Consider the following 17922-nt stretch of genomic DNA (forward strand, 5'->3'; position numbering starts at 1 on the left):
GTCCACCTTCTCAGTTCTAGACTTGGTGCTGACCACGCATCCCGACCTAATTAAATCCCTATCAGTTATTCCGGGCATAAGCGACCATCTAGCTATTCATTTTAACATGACTAAAACAACTAAAAGAAATGATAGCTCAAAAGTTTTTAGGGACTACAAAAGAGCCGACTATGTTTCAATTAATAATGAGCTTCAGCTTTTCCTAAACGATTACCTTTCGCAATTTCTGGAAAGGTCCGTGCAACAAAACTGGAATTTGTTTAAGCAGAAGGTAGCAGAACTTACCAATCGTTTTATTCCGCTCCGCAGAATTAGGCAAAGCGCAAAGTCCCCTTGGTTCACGCTTACACTAAAACGACTACTAAATAAAAAGAAACGAATTTTTCGAAGGGCAAAGCTAACTAACAACGCGGAAAGGTGGTCCGCTTATCATCACGCAGCTGACGAGTACACTCGCGCATTATCCGTCGCAAAAAAAAATTATTATCAACAAACGCTTCCCTCTCTGCTTGCAACTAACCCTCAGAAATTTTGGCAGATGATTAGGGGAAATGAAAAAAAGGCGATAGACTTATTCCATGATGATAACAGCCGTGTACCAAAAGAAGAGTGTTGTGTCATTTTAAGCTCTGTGTTTTCATCGTGCTTTGTTAAACCTACAGCGCTTTCCTTTCCCGATACCCCCACCCACAACTTTGTTGCCATGGAACCCCTTTTATTTGACTGTGTCGGCATACAAAAATTGATAGAAAACTTGAAATTAGCCAGTGCTCCAGGTGAAGACGGTATCTGTGCAAAGTTTTTGCATAATACCTCTGTTTACTCATCTGTCATTTTATGTAAGCTTTTCACACAGTCTTTGGAATGTCATTGCCTCCCGGGCGACTGGAAAGCGGGAAAGGTGGTTCCTATTCACAAATCAGGTGACGTTCATAACCCCCGCAATTACAGGCCCATATCGTTAACAAGTATACCGTGTAAGCTCATGGAACACGTCATCTACTCCCACATAATCACTTTCTTAGAAAACAACTCGTTCCTTAGTGATAACCAGCATGGATTCCGGAAACAGTACTCATGCGAGACCCAACTTCTCTGCCTTACTAATGACCTTTTTCTTGCCATTGACGCTTCTTCCCTTGTTGACTGTATTTTTCTCGACTTCGCTAAAGCTTTTGACACTGTATGCCATAAACTTCTACTGCTAAAACTAAGCAAACTTAATCTTGATGCTAACATATTAAAATGGATTGAATGCTTTTTAATAGACCGCTCCCAATTTGTAACTGCGAATGAATGCAACTCTCCCCTCTCACCCGTAACCTCTGGCGTCCCCCAAGGATCCGTTCTTGGCCCACTACTCTTCCTGATTTACATTAACGATTTGCCACACAACATCTCTTCTTCTATTAAACTTTTCGCCGATGACTGTGTTATTTACCGAGAAATTAAAACCCCTTCTGACCACCTTGCCCTTCAGTGTGACTTAGACAATGTTTCATCTTGGTGCGATACTTGGCTAATGAAGCTTAATGTTACTAAATGCAAAGTAATGAGAGTCTCACGTCGAACATGTAATATTTCTACTAACTATGTACTTAATAATTCTCTCCTTACTAAAGTTAGCTCATACAAGTACCTTGGCATTACAATTTCTGACAACCTTTCCTGGCAGTCTCACATTGGCATTATTAAAAACAATGCTAACCGCACACTTGGTTATTTACGCCGTAACTTCTCCCTTGCCCCGATGCAACTGAAACTTCTGCTCTATAAAACATTAGTCCGACCAAAGCTAGAATATTCATCATCTGTATGGGATCCCCACGTAAACATCCATATCAGTAGCATCGAAGCAATTCAAAATCGCGCCGCTCGTTTCATTTTGTCGAACTATTCCCGTACAGCAAGCGTAACCCATATGAAGTCAACCTTAAATCTACCCAGCCTATCATTTCGCCGCAAAATCTCGCGCTTGTGCCTCTTCCACAAGTTGTACCATACCATGCACTCACTGAGTAACTCGCTTTTTTTGCCGCCATCCTACATTTCATCCCGCAGCGATCACCACTTCAAAGTTGGAATTCCAAGCAGCCGTACAAACCTCCATTTTAATTCATTCGTGCCCAAAACAAGCACGGACTGGAATCACCTTCCCGCTTCCATTGCATCCATCACTGACCCGACCAACTTCAAGAATACCATAAACGCATACCCTTTTTAAACATGCTCCATTTGTTTGTACAGTTTGTTTGTTTGTTTTTCACCACTCCTCTCTGTAACGCCTTGTGCATTGAGAGAAAATAAATGAAATGAAATGAAATTACCCTATTACATAGGCGTCTTCACGGGGGAAGAGCAGCCACGCCGCAAGAAAAAGGGGGGGGGGGGCAAAATCTTCTCTACACTTTGACTATACTAGACCATCCTAAAGAGGTGAATTACGCAGAAGAACGCTTCCGATCGGCAAAACGTGCGGCAATCTATAGGGGCCCATATAATAAGCTCGCGTACTGAAAGCATCGCGCTCACAAGCGCCACCAGCCAACACAACCCCAGACTATGCACCAGCTCGGAATACGGTATGGCTTCCGTTAAACGGCATAAACCTCCGCATTCTCGCAGCACGCACATCGAGCCAATCGGTGCGAGGTTAAGCGGAGGCTTTTAGCCTCTTCACACGCACGCGCGCACCCACTGCAAATGGGGGAAGTAATATGAGAGGTCAAGAAGGGGCCCCCAAACTGTGCTCTTCTCATGTTTGCCTCCCGCTGTGCAGTCGTTCTTCCTTTAGGCCTATTAATTCATTGAGCCGTCGTGCGCAGAGAGTTTACTTCCTCGCGAATATCTTGCCCGGCAGCCGAGTTTTTTTCTTGCGCACTCTTCCCCGCTGGCAAGCGACTGTTGAAGCTCCTTTCTTTCTTTCTTTCTTTCTTTCTTTCTTTCTTTCTTTCTTTCTTTCTTTCTTTCTTTCTTTCTTTCTTTCTTTCTTCCACCTTTCCCGTCTGTCACATGCGGCAAAGGTAAGCGTGCGGAAGTAATAAGAGCGAAGAAAAAGAGAAACGCAAAACCGGAAGAGCAAAGAAACATTATTATTGTTTCTATCTAATTTCTCTTTATTCTTTTTAGCAAGCGTTATAAAAAATGATATATCAAGAGGTACAGTGTGGCCAATCCCCCATGTGGGTATGAGCCAAAATCTCCTAGGAGACAAGACAAGACAAGACAAGCTGGACTGTTTATGGTTCTAAGCCCCAATAGTTTGTTTCATTTGCCGAGGCACCTTGCTCGCTCCCATGCACCCTTGCCAGATGACGGAAGATTGACTTAGTAGAAAACTTAGTCCATGGAGCAAACGTTCCCCGAGGCGACTGCATACCATCCCTGGCCTGATAGTCTGCTGAATTCATTTCGTTGAGGCTGTCAAGGAAACGAACGAAAATTCCTACTCTTTCGTACATTGTTTCCCTGCTGTTCCACTGGCTGCTGTCACGCCCGACTTGAGAAATAATTCATGCTGCCTTTCCCGTCTACCGCATGCGACCTGCAAAAGCCGATTGCTGGAGGGACTGTTAAGACAAGAGCATTCCGGAATCATCTGACCGTGCTCTTGTGACCATCGTTTACAGTCACCCAAATATGGCATACACGAAATGTGTTTATGAATGTGGGCGGCGAGCGTGTAGTTATCCAACAAGTCAGATTAGTTGAATCGTAAAAAGTTAGAGTGCATTACCACGCAATATCAATCGTCAAACTAAAAACATACATCCACATATCCCTCGCACCTCACGGGCAATGATTTCCTATGTAATCGCAAGCGTGTGCTACGTACACTACTCGAGCCAGCCTTTCATTCGCACGATAGTGTAGTCGGAACAAGGTGTCACTGTTATCGGTCAACGAGAGTCGTAGTTAAGATTTGTAGGTCCACTCGTAACCGCACCATGTCAGTTTTGCAAAGTCCCGGCCCCGGTGAGCCTAACGGCAGTTCACTTGACAGTATTGCTACGGAAGATACACCACGCTCAAACATTTGTCAGGTTCGTGCGCTGTGGCAAAGCGAAAAATGTAGCCGGCAACGACAATACCGCTTTTACAGGCAGTTCTCGACAGCATTAGAGACTCGTTCCTTACCTGAAGCGACAGCGCGACTCGGTCCTCATGACCAGCCCGACGGCATGCAGTTAACCGTCATATCTGGTTGGCGATCGAACGTTCCTCGCGTCTTTTGCAACTGGCACTGAGAAGAACAGATAAGGCATCTTCGTCGTCGCCGTGACGACACGCGACGGCGTTAATCGGGACGACCACACACGCAGGCGAAACCAGCCGAGAGCGTCCTGCAATCTGTGCCCACTTAACAGTCTTTTAACTGCGCGCATCAATGCGGCAATACCTCGGCGGAACCGCACGCGCGACAAAGCGCGAAAGCGGTCGCGTTGTCGTGTACCTTATCGCGCCATCCCTCCGACTTCATACTCTTCCTAAGACAACAAGTATACTTCGCCCCCTAGCATTCCGCAAGGAGTCCACTGGAAAGGCGACTCTTTTTTTCCCCTTTCGCAACCACGACATACAAAGACTAACGAGGCAGATAAAGGAAACCTTAGGTAACTGCAGGGGCAAAGCCTGCTCGGGGAAGGCCTTGCGGGCCGCATAGCCACGGCGTTCACGTGCCCCGACCGTACAGTGGGCCTGCTATCAACGAATCAGCGCTTGCATAAGCCGCTGCCGCTTCCCCGCGGCGGCGTTGAATGACGACTGCATCCGCTCAGCGCGCACAGCCGCCCACAAGAACCCCAGCAAACGACGGCTGTGTGACCTGTATAGCACGAGAGAAACCGTTGCATACCTACTACAAGAACCCCTCCCTCCACCCCCTTCCTCGTCTCTTCGTCCTCCCTTCAGTCTTACTCGCAGCGGGCACGCGCGAAAACGCCCGCCGCTAGCTGCCAAGGCGTCTGCTGCAGTCTGACCCCGTACGCCCACCTTTAGTACAACGCGCTACACACAGCCCCCTCCACCTTGGGGTCAGCCCGGGGGCTCTGGGTCAGGCGCCCGGCGAGTGAGAGTACGTGAGCGGCTAGACGCTGCCCCACGCGAGGCGACGACGGCGAGATGCGTGCATACCGAGTTGACTCGACTCTGCTCGTGAAGAGGGATACCCTCGAAACATGCCGCCATTGTACTCCCGCGCTCTGCACTAGATGCCATTGCGGAGTGCGCGGCGGGGCAAGGTTGACGCGTCTCCGACGGTGCTCTATGTAACGCGAAAATGAAAGATTGATTACGATGGAGACGAACAGTGATTGTCAGCTGGTTTCCGTGCGAATGAAAAGACTAGCTATCTGGCGCTTCGACGATCATTCTTCGGCCGCAACGGGCCGAATGACCAGCCGAACTAACGGCTGGAGAAACAAAGTATAACCAAAGATTAGCGTTCGCGGGGCTCGATAATAAACAACGTCGATCTACGCGGCGCTCTGGTTTTCGTTTGAAGCACGTTGTTAAGTGTAAGGAGAACAATGCGCCATTGTAACTGCTCACGCGAAACTCATTGCTTCTTCCTTCTACCCCCCACAGGAGTCAAAGTCCAGGACCTGCTGACGTGTAGGCAGGCTAGGAAACATGGCTACCTCAAAACTGGTCACGGGTGAGTGAAGTTCGTGGCTCGAACCCCGTCTAATGATGGCGTGCCACACACTAACACGTTAGCATAAGCACACACACAGTTTCTCCTCAGCCTTTGTCATTCGCGATGTCCGTTGCAATAAGCAGTCGTACTCCAGCTAAACCCCCACCCCCTTTCCTCTGTTACCAAAAAATTCTGCACTCAGAATTGCAAGGGAAGCGTCTTTAGAAAAAAAAAAAAACGTAATTTCGAACACCACTCGACCTACCTAAACATCTTGAAAAGTGAACTTGTCAGCTAGTCGGTTCAACATTTTGCAGGAAGCAGAGCGAAAGACCAGGACACGAGTAGACAAGTTAATTTTAAAATCGATTTGTTGAACATGTGCGTTATTTTGCATCGGTTTTAAGAAAAAAAAACGGCAGCACAAATTCCACTTGTATTTATTCAAAATTATCAGATTTTATTAAAAACATAAAGAAATTATGCATAGTGACGTGGAATGTGATGGTGGAGGTCTTTCGGTTAGTTTTGACGACCTGGTGTTTTGTAACCATACATGAAGAACGCCGTGCGCGTTGAAGGTTCTCGCTCCACAGAAATCCAGCTGTCGCAGCCAAGTGTCGCGCCCAAGACCTCATGTTCAGCAGCTTAACACCAGCGAAATACCGCGCCGGTTGCCACTCCACTGTGTAATGAAAGTAATAACAAAGTAACTCAAATCACGACAGCCAAGCGATTCAGAGAACTATCGTCCTCAGCTTATAGGCGTTCGGTAGCATAATTTTTCTTATCAAGGCTCTAAGACCATAATTGAAACGAGAAGCAACAGCACGGTTTCTGGTTCAGAGCAAACGAAACAAACTGCACGCAGCAACGCCACAACAAACTCCCCGGTGACCTCATTAACTGGGAGGACCTGACTCATGCATGCATCGGGGAAAAAAAAAAAAGGCGGCGCGACATTTGCACGCGCCCACGTCGTAGACATCGTCCCCCATTCCAGCAGCGTGATGCACTGAGTAGTTGAGCAGTTGTAATTTCAGGGAGGAGGAGGAGGTACGTGCACGACTAACTTCTCGAGACCTCATTCGACAGCTCTTGCGAAGCAACCACCACAGTAGTGACCAGAGCTATGTGCTGTTGACCGCTATGTCATATGGATTCGATTACAGGTTGTGACGTCCGCATTTTTTCGACAAGTGAGAATAGAACGTCCTAGTTTAGGAATGTATCGGGAGTTCCTGCGGCTCGCCGATGGCGTACCTATTTGCAACATAGCAAATGTAGGCTTCTGAACCTGTGAATACTCTTGGGCAAGGCTTATTCGTCATGTTTAATTGTGTTATTATAATCGGTCAAGCAACTAAGTGTTTTATATCGTCAGCCAAGCGAAGCCTTTCGGGCCCTTGAAGCTTCGATAAGCCTCTGAATCTCACCGCATTATTAAGTGAAAATAGAGGTGTAGTGAGTGAGAATTTATCAGAGGGTAGTAGAGAGGTCGTCCTGAGCTAGTTCGCTCTAGCCTGTTACTCTACACGGCGGATAAGGGAAGGGTGAAGGAAAGAGGGATGAAGGATGACGATGGGGACAAGAAGAGGTGTGGCGTCAGTACAGTAGCCACTTAGCATAGCACCCTACAGTCTAGTATGTAAGTACGTATGTGTGTATTACATAGCATGTCATATGTATCAGAAATACGACACTTCACACTTGAGGAAAAAAAATAAAACCTATGTGTTACTAGCTAACAACTATTATAGTTCATATTCGTAATATTATAAAAGACAGCGCAAGAACGAATGCAAGAGGGCGAGAAGAAGACAGGACATGCGCTGCCCTAAGTGTAACTCCAGTTGTGGCAGAGAAGGATGTTGTAGCCTTGCGCTCCAGTTGTGAGTACAGCGCATGTCTTGTCTTCTCCTTATCCTATTGTATTCGTTCTAATTCAGCCTTTTACATCATCGTGCGTCTGAAGCGGCTTGCCCGCCTCTTCGTCATTCTACAATACTATAGTTCGGCCACAACGTCTCTAAATATAGAAGCTTGCACAGATACTATGTTTTTCTTTGTTACAGGGCTGCTGGCCTTGGCTGCCCTGATGCCTTTGGTCACTTCAGACTTCGTTCATGATCGGGTAAGAACGCACTCCTTCCTTGTTGCGGACAAAATCCTCATACAATATTTAACGTGTCTCGCAGGCACCTTTCAAAACTTCGCTTCATCTACTTAATCAATGCTGTCTTGTTGGCCATCTGTCGTGTGCACAAAGAACAGGCTGATAACGAAGATAAAGAATGTATGACGTTAGCCTCTAATTGTAATAGGCTAGTTAGTGATAACTAGCACTGGAGAGCAAAGCCTAAGAGTGGTCTATGCTAACCAACAATAACCATTGCTGGTATTATCCATGTAGATACGGCAGGCGTCACACAATAGGCTTCTTACCAACATACGAAAATTTTTATGCATATTTTGCCTGATAGTTCTATAATACAGTCGCATTTATACTCTTCTATAAATCGCTATAAGTGTGTCACCACTGTATTATCCCGAAAAGTCATTTTTCCGGAATGTGGTCCGAACGGTTCATGTGTCTTTTCCTAGAAAGCTTCGCACTTTTCGCAAAATCTCATCCATTATGCATTCGCTATAGATGACTTTAAACATGCGACAGCAAACTGCGGTGAAACTACACTTCGCAAATGATTACCATAAGCCAGAAATGGTTCACGAGACGCAGCACTTTGCGTTTTGACAACCGCTCTGCCATTAGCGAGACGCGCGGCAGCCGGCGGACGCTTCCTTGACGCCAACGTCGTCTTGTGACGCGCGGGAGGGAGCAGGAGAGAGTATTCGCTCTGTTACCTTCGACACGCCTCGCTAGCTATAGCGCCTCTTTCCTCCTGGCTACTTTGTGCTTCTTACTGCTTTGCAAGTCGGATGTTCCAATAAACTAGGACGCGGGGGCGATACGCGGACATTTTCTTCGTCGCGACTCTTTCGCCCTGACCCGCTACGAGCTGTAGGGTTCAAAAGGCCACGCACCGCGTCTTCGCCGTAACGCTTTCGACGCCTCCTGATGCCGTTGGTAGACAGATTATCATTCCATTAAATTACGACCATACACATTAGATGAGTGAATACTTCAACGTCTTTCGTTTCTATTGTAGGTGCGTTTTGGCACCCGCAGGTACAAAGCTACGAGAGAAAGGAATCAAGAGACAGGCGGCAAGGGAACACTGTTCCAAAGCTAGGAGTAGAAAACCAGATATGTGTAAACACAACACATGCAGGCTGCAATGGTCTAGTAGTTATGGGTCTCGACAGCTGACCCGCCGGTAGCGGGATCTAATCACGACCGCGGCGGCCGCATTTCGAAGGAGGAATAATATTTGAGGCCCGTGAGCTTAGATTCGGGTGCCCGCTATAGAAAACCCCGGGCAGTTGAAATTTTCGGAGTCTTCCGCTACAGCGTCTCCCGTAATTATGTCGCGGTTTTGGGATGTAGAGTCCTAACAGTTATATATTACAGCGATAGCTGTTATAAGATCACAACAGAAAAACACTATCATAGACCTTTCGCACATCCTCACTCCGTTATCTTCACGTCCTACTAGAAGATACCATTCTTACAAATTCACACCTGCCTTTGCGCGCACTAGCAACTAAGTACTCTTTTTTTCCCTCGCACAATAACAGACTGGAACGAACTGCCGCACCATATTTTTGAGCCTGCAAATGTACTAAAATCTCTAGAAAAATTACTTTGAAGTGCGAGTTATATATTGTACACTTGTCTGGTTTATTTTGTCTGTCGATGTTGTTGTTTTTTTGTTTTTTCTTTTCTCTACACCTGTACATCTATTAATTGGTCATATCATTATCATTGTACCACCTCCCAATCCTGCCTCGGCCATTTATATGGCCTGCTGTACTTTATAAATAAATAAATAAATAAATAAATAAATAAATAAATAAATAAATAAATAAATAAATAAATAAGGATATATAGCGTGCGCCGTCGTTGTTCGCCGCCGGTGTCCGTAACCACTATTTCCCGAAATAAGAAAATAAAAAAACACGAAACACACTATGGACATAACTGAGATTTGAACCCGGGTCTCCTGAGCGATAGCCCGGTATTGTATCACAGAACCACGCCAGTGGCTGAAACTCCGTTGCATACTGGTCTTAGGCAGGCTTGATGTCGGGGAAGGAATGGCGTTAATGAGTAATAAAGCGTTTTAGAACTGCAAAGGAACAACCATCCGTCACACAATGCGAATTGCGTAACGAGTGAGTCGTCGAATGCTCCAACCCATTACAAAAGCTTCGGGCATAATTCTTCATCTTCGTCAGCCACAGCATCAAAAAAATTGCCCAAACTTCTTTGCAAGTATGTAGCGGGTACTGCACTTCTGAGAAGAGTGAAGGAGGAAGGCACAGTAAATGCCTCCTTAATACACAAAAAATGATGAATTATGGCGCAGTGGGTACCCTGTAAGTATGCTTGTAGCATAACCCAAAGAAAAGGCTCTGATAGGCCACTCTTCCTGTTTTCGCTCTGACAGTGCTGCGCGTTGCGCCCAGGCCTGGCAGTTTTGTATAATTATTCCAACAGCTCATTATTCATAAAGTAGTTCTGCTCACGCATTCAGGAAAGAAAATGCAGTTTCTAGACTGAATATGACTAACACGCCGAAACGAGTTTCAAATCCGAATTTTGTTTACAGAAGAAAGACCACGAGAGTATTCGGAACATACATCGCTAATGTCGCTAACGCGAACGTGCGAGAACGGGACCAGACTCCGCGCGTACTACGAAACACGTTTTGAGCAGTTTTCAATTACTCCTATTTTACTGATGATATACAGAAAAGCGCCACGAGTCGCCAAACGGCATTTGCGTCATAATAAACGCCGTGATTGCCGAAACACAAATAGGCTCAGCGGCTCCCGCCTTCTTCGCATTTTATCATCACACCCAGCCTCCCAGACGAAAAGCGTAGCCATTTCAATGAGCGATTAGGAGACGCTCAGCGGCGTAACCGCAGTCGAGAATTTGAGAGAATAGCGCTGAAACAACCCGGCACGTGTCGACAATATAATCATGCACCCGAGGCGCCACTGGTGGCGGTATAGTGACAGGAAAGCCCGGGAACTTCGATTGCGTGCAGGAGGTGCCCTACCTTTAACAGCGCACCTGTGTAAGCCAACTAACTGAGCGTGAGGTGTAATTCGTTAGAGTATAAAGTTGGGCATGTTGGTAAGGCATACTTAATCGACGTAGCGCGTTTTAAAACATTGCGTCGGCAATCCTTCTCTCGGTCTTTGTGAAAAAGAATTGTCGTTTTTGAGATCATAAGTTTTTAGCGCATGGCAATAGAGGGTTTTTTCATCTGTTTGTTGTTTTCGAATTTCATGAGCATATATATGTACGCTCCTTGAAATAAAATTTTGTTGGAAGTAAGCGCTCCCTTCTGTCCCTTCCCCTGTCCTATGTTTTAAAACGCGCTACGTCGATCAAGTGCGTAATTCGTGTACTGGAAATGCTTGCCAGGAGATGAGATCGCCCATCAGAACTGATGCGCTGGTGTGACGTCACGCCCAGACTCCCTTCGTTCTCTTCTCCAATCTGCTTCGCCTCCAGGACGCGCGCACCAATTACTTCGGCTCGAGATAGAATGTCTGATGGGAGAGACGACGAGCACAGAAAGAAGGAAAGAAAGAGGGAAATTCGATGAGAACGAAATCTCTTCGCGAGGCGAGATTCGAACCCGCATAACCGCATACACGCTAGCAGAGCATACCCTAGTATGACATATTATAGTGCACGGTATAGTAAGGAACGGGGAAGAAAAAGTGGGGAAGCCAGATGTGAGAGAGAGAGAAAGGAAGAAAGTAGGGGACAACGACTACCACTAAAGAGATGAAAATAGAAATAGACAACGAGACAATGAGATACAAATAAACAGGCAAAAAGACAAACGGGAGTCTAACGACACTACGATAAGAGTCAGCATAGACATGTATAGTATAGTATAGGCTATTTTACGGAGGGTTTGCAGTGTCGTCATGTTCGGCTGCTAACCTTTGTGTTTTGCATCTTCAACAACTCAACGAACAGTGTTACAATAGACGCATACATGTGAAAACCGTTGAGCTAGAGCCTATACGATGTTTTATGGCATTACTGATTCACATCGAAATTTATAAAACAAGAAAACATCAACTTAGCATCCAAAGATGGCGGCGCCAACGTGTCTTAAGTAAGACAGTCGTGGGAAGGGAAAAGGCGAGGGGATAAAAGCCTAGTCCAGCTAGGCTTAGCTAGGCATCCAGAAGCTCTGCTGCGATTCAGCTTTGTGCGAATCAGTGCAACCTGAGCTTTCCTTTTTTTTCTTTCTTAGACTGTAGCAATCGTGAAATGAGCCAAAAAAAAAATACCGCCAGGCCTGCACGGAACGCGCAGCACAGTCGCAGCGAAAGCTGGAAGATCGCACTTTCAGAGCTTTTTTTAAAAGATTCGATGGGTAACTGCTACATGCCAACCTGCGGGGCACCCACTATGCTCTTAATCATAATTTTTTGTGTATTAGGGAGGCAATCACAATGCCACCCTTTGTCATTCTTCGGAGAAGTGTGGTATACCCGCTACACACTCGCTAGGAATTTTGTGAAGTTTTTCTCATGATGTGGCTTACGACGATGAAGAGTTACGCCTGAAGCGTTTGTAATGGATTGCAGAATTCGACTACCCACTCGTTACGCAATTCGCATTGTGTGGTGCCTGGTTGTTGTTTATTTTTTGCTGTTTTAAAACGCTTTATTACTCGTATTGATGGGGTTTTTTCCTCGACATTACGCGCGCCTAAGGCCACTTTGCAGCGGATTTTCAAGCACGGCTCTGTGATGAAATGCTGGGCTGGCACGCAGAAGACCCGCGTTTGAATCCCGTTGTGTCCTTGATGCTTTCTATAAACTTTTTTTTTTCTTATTTTGCGTGAAAGTGGTAACGGACACCGGCGGCGGCGGCGGACAACTACGACGCACTCGAGCCTCGTTGTGATCTCATAACAGCTTTCGCTGTGCAACGCACATGAGAGCAACGAATTTAATCTGTAGTAGCCTACTTGAAACGGAATATCGGTACATCGAAACCAGGCTGCCTCTTGAGAGAAAAAAAAAATGCACTCTCAAACTGAACAGCGCTATCCTCGCAAAAACAAGTAATTACTGTTTGACTCGAAGCGCATATTTTTGACGTATAGCGCGCTTCGAAAGGCAGCGATTGTGTGCGTGGAATCGTGAAAAAAAAAAGCTATGAAAAAAAAGTAACTATAAGCGGCGTTGCTGTTTTCTGGAGCTGGAAGAGTAATTAATTTTCAAAACTGGTACTATAGTTATAAATAAAACCCGAAGCAGGTTTGTGCGCTGTTTGATGCAAACCGACTGTGACATAACAGGGACAGATGCGCAGACGACATAACGGTTTCCGCCTATCACTTATTTATTCAAGACTCGCACACGAGGTGAATTCAATCCATCAGTTCGACTCACTCATCAGAAAGTTCTATATTGAGGTATATATATAATCCTTCCAGCGTAATGAAGGCGTCTACATGCTACTGCGCAAAGAAAGCGGTATTGAGCCCATAAAAGGAAACAAAAGAGGGCAGAAACAAAAATTTGTTGCTGTGACGTGTACAGGTGAAATACTAAACGTCAGGGCCATGATGTAAGCCACTTTAGAGTTTATCAGTAAAGTTTTTCAGGAACATGAAAATTCAATTGTAGAGACCGTTGTAAAGAAGACATGAGAGAATCCCGAGGCACAACTCTATCGGCTCGCATAGCTTTAATGTCCTAGAATACTATGAAAAGCGTGATATATTGTTACTTCTTACCAATAATTTGTTTTTCGCTACTTTTTTGATCGCGCAGCCCATGCACCGGATCCGGCGGCAGTCGCCGTCGATCAACGTGCACGAGATCCCGAAGACGTCGTTCAGCTGCGCCGACAAGCAGGCGGGAGAGTACTACGCCGACCCGGAGGTGCAGTGCCAGGTCTACCACATCTGCGTGCCGGGCGCCTTCGGCAAATTGACGAAGATGTCATTCGTGTGCCCCAACGGCACCATCTTCAGCCAGTCGTCGCGCGTGTGCTCACCCTACGATCGCGTCTATTGCGCCCTCGCCGAGCGCTTCTACGAGAACGTGATGGGCGCCATCGACACTGATAAAGACTACTACCACAGCCTTCGCGTCGACGCCCCCGTCTTCAACGCCATCGTGCCGCCTCACGACCAGGAACGCCAAGACAAGCGTAGGCGACCCGTGAGACCCGTCGTCGAGTACGACGACGACGCCGACTACGACGCCACCACGGCGTCGCCGCCACCCCCGACTCCTGCGCAGAGACGACGCAACCAGCAGCAGTCCACCCAGTCCAGCAGGAGGTTCCAGCCGTCGCATAGGTCCCAGTTCGGCCGCGGTGGAAGCAGGTCTCAGAGCACGACCGCCACCGCCGCCACGACGACCACGACGACAACCACGACCCAGCGGCCTCCCGCTCCAGCCTTCAGGCCATCGCCCTTCCGAACCCCCGTGATCCGCGGTCCTCAGCAGAGTTTCACACAGCCACCGACTCAGACTATCCCGACCTTCGGAACCGCTGCGCCAGCCATCGTTCAGCCGAACCCCTTCTCGCAGTCCCCAGCGAGATCGCCCCTCGTTCCGGCGGGCGTCTTCCCAGCTAACTCCGTGAGCGGAGCGGGTACCCCACCCGTCGGCCCTCCGCCGATCCCCAACAATGCCGTCGCCGCCGGCGGTATCGTCCAACAAACGGCCCCGCCAACCCTGCCGCCGCAGCAGCCACAGAACTTCCCGGGATCTGCGTTCAGGCTACCCCCACGACAACTCATCAGGAGGCCCGGTGCCAGCATCGCCACGACTACCACCACACCACCGCCGTCGACCGCCGAGTACGAATACTACGACTACGAGGAAGAGACCAAGACCGCCGCTCCCAGGACCAAGCGCGCAGCCGCCGTCCCCGTCAAACTCGTACTCCCACCCAACAGGCACACCTCCGCTGAGCAGACCAGCTTCAGCTGCCAGGACAAGGTGGCCGGAGGAGTGTACGCCGACCCGGAGACCGACTGCCAACTCTTCCACATCTGTGTGCCCGTCGGCAAGGGCAAGCTGCTAGACTACGGCCTGCTCTGCGACGAAGGAACCGCCTTCAACCAGGAGACCGGCACGTGCGACGAGCGCGACAGCTTCTCATGCGCGCGTAGCCTGCAGTTCACTCGCACCGACAAGACCAAGAAGTTCCTGGCCGACAAGAAGCCCTGGGCGTTCCCCAAGTTCAACAAGCGAGTCGTGCGCGACGTCGGAGCCCAGGAGGACGTGGAGAGTCGTTCCGCCGAGGTGCGGGAACACGGCGAGGAAGAAGGCCTGCTCGTAGCCGCCGTCGAGCTGCCCGTGACATCGTTCACCTGCGAGGGCAAGACTGTGGGCGGCTACTACGCAGACGTCGAGACCGGCTGCCGCATGTTCCACATCTGCGCCCACACGGACATGCGCTTCCTGTGCACCAACGGCACGGTGTTCGACCAAAAGGCGCTGGTCTGCAAGAACGAGGACGAGGTCCACTGCGAGGACGCGCCCAAGCACTACGCCAACGGGCTGACGCGGTTCTTGGAGCACCAGAAGCTCAGGCCCGAGGAAGACGCGCGCGAGCAGTCACGGGCCGACGCGTACGAGATCACCAAGGTCAAGAACAAGTACCCCAAGAAGGTCGGTCATTACAAACTGCGCAGGTATCTCTAAAAAAGAGCGTGCGATATGGGAGACGGTGACGACGACGAAGCGCCCGCCGTCGCTCGTCACGTTCTCTCACTTTTTTTCCTTGCAGTGATCGAGCGCTGTCACGTCGTCAACAGGCTTCGGGGCATTCTTCGAAGGGACCAGCACTCCGAGCTGCGCCGCTAATTTTCGATATGTGAGCTTTGTATTGCGGAAGGACGCTGTGACAACCAGTACGCTATACGCCACAGTAAGCCTTCAAGGGCCTCAGCGACTGCTATTAAACGAATATTGTGGATACTTCCCGGTACAATGTCCTCAGCGGTGTTATCATATGCTATGCACTTTATTGCGGCGGGGTAATCGAAGTGCAAACACGACTGAAATTCGCAACCATTGGTGTGCAGTGCGGTCAGTAATCCCACTGAAGTCTATGTCTAGAGCACACTATTCACGCAACATCCAAGGACGCGCCACGACGCCGATTATACGCTTCATGTGGCTGTAAGTTCCGAAGTGCGCTACGTACGCGTATGAACAGATGCAACTGTAACCTGGGGAAGAGAACTGCGACCTGGAAGGAGTCTGCAGTTCTACGACGACCACAATACCGATTGCAAGTGTAGAACGCTGCAGTTTCAGTTCAGCGCGCCGTGTAACGCATAGCAGACTGGTCGCCACGCCGTAATTCTCAATAAAGCGTGCGCCAGCCGGCGTGGAGTCAAGACGCGGAAAAGCAAGGCGTCGTTGTGCTGCCTACTCCGTTCCCGCCTCCTGGCCGATGCGCACATTCCACGAAGATGACCGTGCCAGCATCGGTCGATTCATCGCTCTGCCCGACGACGTGTCTGCACACCGCGCTGTCAAGTGCACACCAGCAGCCACCACAACGCGGTGGAGTCATTTGTTCTGGATTCGGTACAAGGCCGGCGCAAAAAAAAATATATTCCAATGCCTAGGATATGTTACTCCAGGCACGATGCCATACACGAAGCCGCAAAACGCGCATACACTGCGACGACTTGACGAGCGACAATGGGTTGGGGAGTCCGGACTTGGGGCACGTCAGGTGCGATCTGCACGCATTGTGCTGCTTTCACCAATACTCTGTTTTTTGTTTGTGTCGATCGTGTTGTGTTTCTTTTTTATGTACAATAAAGAAAATGAAGACACAGCTGGTTTGTTTATTGCTAGCCAAGCTTCGAAGGCTGGCTGACGCCAACGTGAGAAATTATTAAAAAGCTGATGTAGAGTCCTTGAATTATAAAGGTGACCGTCATTTTGGCCATTCTAAACAAAAACACACATGGTCTTCAAGTACTCGCATAATACTACACAGGAAAGCAAAAGTCATCGTGTCTTTGTTTTGCTCATTTCTCTTCTCAGTCGACCCTGTGGATCCTTCTGCTGATAGGCTTTGCACTCCTTTGTTTCTCTACACCCTAAACAGGCCCTGCCTTTAACCAAGCAACAATGTCGTGGGATTACGCCATCATATATCACGATAAAGTCGCAAACTACGGCGATCTGTGACGTCATCCTAATGACACACACATTTCTCAGTCGCAGTAATAGCTCGAAAAATTTATATTCCCTCGTGTTTCACTGTGGCATCACATTGCATTGCCAATAAATTAGAACACATATACGGCAAACCTGCACAGTACAGGCTGTTCCACGTCTTTTTTACGTGCTAATAGGCAAACCTGTTCGCCCATGTTCATGACAAGCTTCGAAACCTGCGCTACCAACGCAAACATCAACGCTGTGGCTTCATTTTGACGTTGCTGATGCTTGATAGACATGTATGTGACGTTCTTCGCATCAATCACGCCGTGACGGGACGCGACGAAAGAAATGCGCGCACACAACGTGTGCCGCCTTTGATGTCTGGTTTTTGCGTGCGTTGTACGTAATGTATGATCAGAATGATCACACGGTGTAACCGTTAAGGGCAGTCGGCAAGGATACGAATACGTCGGCATGGCCAATTACAGCGTCGGCGACTTCGAACTCCTTCGGATCTCCTTTACGTATGTTCGCGCGTCTGTATATATGCGCTTATAGATGATAATAATCATCATCAGCCTGACTACGCCCACTGCAGGGCAAAGGCCTCTCCCATGATCCGCCAATCAACCCGGCCGCTCCTGCGACTTCTGCTGTATCTGCTGCTGGCACGTCGTACCTGCGAACTCTTTTAAATCTCATCGGCCCACCTAACTTAAAAGCACATTCACGTATCAAAAACTCGCAGGGGCCTCGCAGGGCCTACGACGACTCGAAGGCGAAGCGCATCTTTTTCTATTTATTTTTTTCGATGTATAAATAAGAGAACACGAGCCGCGTGGCTCCACATAACCAAGCGTTGTCTTTATGTTCCTAGTGAACGATGGCGCCACAACGGCAGCATCTAGCGTTACGTAACATGACGGCGCACGGTAATTTGTGACGTCATGGTGACGTCACAAAAT

General features: G+C 48.3%; 2 protein-coding genes across 2 annotated transcripts in view; one reads left to right on the forward strand and one right to left on the reverse strand.

Annotated features, from left to right (window-relative positions):
• The window catches only part of LOC119163468 (uncharacterized), a 53764-nt gene extending 37142 nt beyond the window's left edge, over nucleotides 1-16622 (forward strand). The window contains exons 2-4 of the mRNA XM_075873125.1: nucleotides 5587-5656; nucleotides 7714-7772; nucleotides 13583-16622. Coding sequence (XP_075729240.1) covers nucleotides 5632-5656; nucleotides 7714-7772; nucleotides 13583-15472 — 1974 coding nt within the window. The 5' untranslated portion in view covers nucleotides 5587-5631 and the 3' untranslated portion in view covers nucleotides 15473-16622. The remainder of the gene's footprint in view (nucleotides 1-5586; nucleotides 5657-7713; nucleotides 7773-13582) is intronic.
• Nucleotides 1-17922, reverse strand: part of LOC119164854 (DNA (cytosine-5)-methyltransferase PliMCI-like) — a 123718-nt gene that overhangs the window by 81488 nt on the left and 24308 nt on the right. The window lies entirely within an intron of this gene.

The sequence above is a fragment of the Rhipicephalus microplus genome, chromosome 9, assembly GCF_043290135.1.
Source record: "Rhipicephalus microplus isolate Deutch F79 chromosome 9, USDA_Rmic, whole genome shotgun sequence".
In the NCBI taxonomy this organism is placed as follows: Eukaryota; Metazoa; Arthropoda; class Arachnida; order Ixodida; family Ixodidae; genus Rhipicephalus; species Rhipicephalus microplus.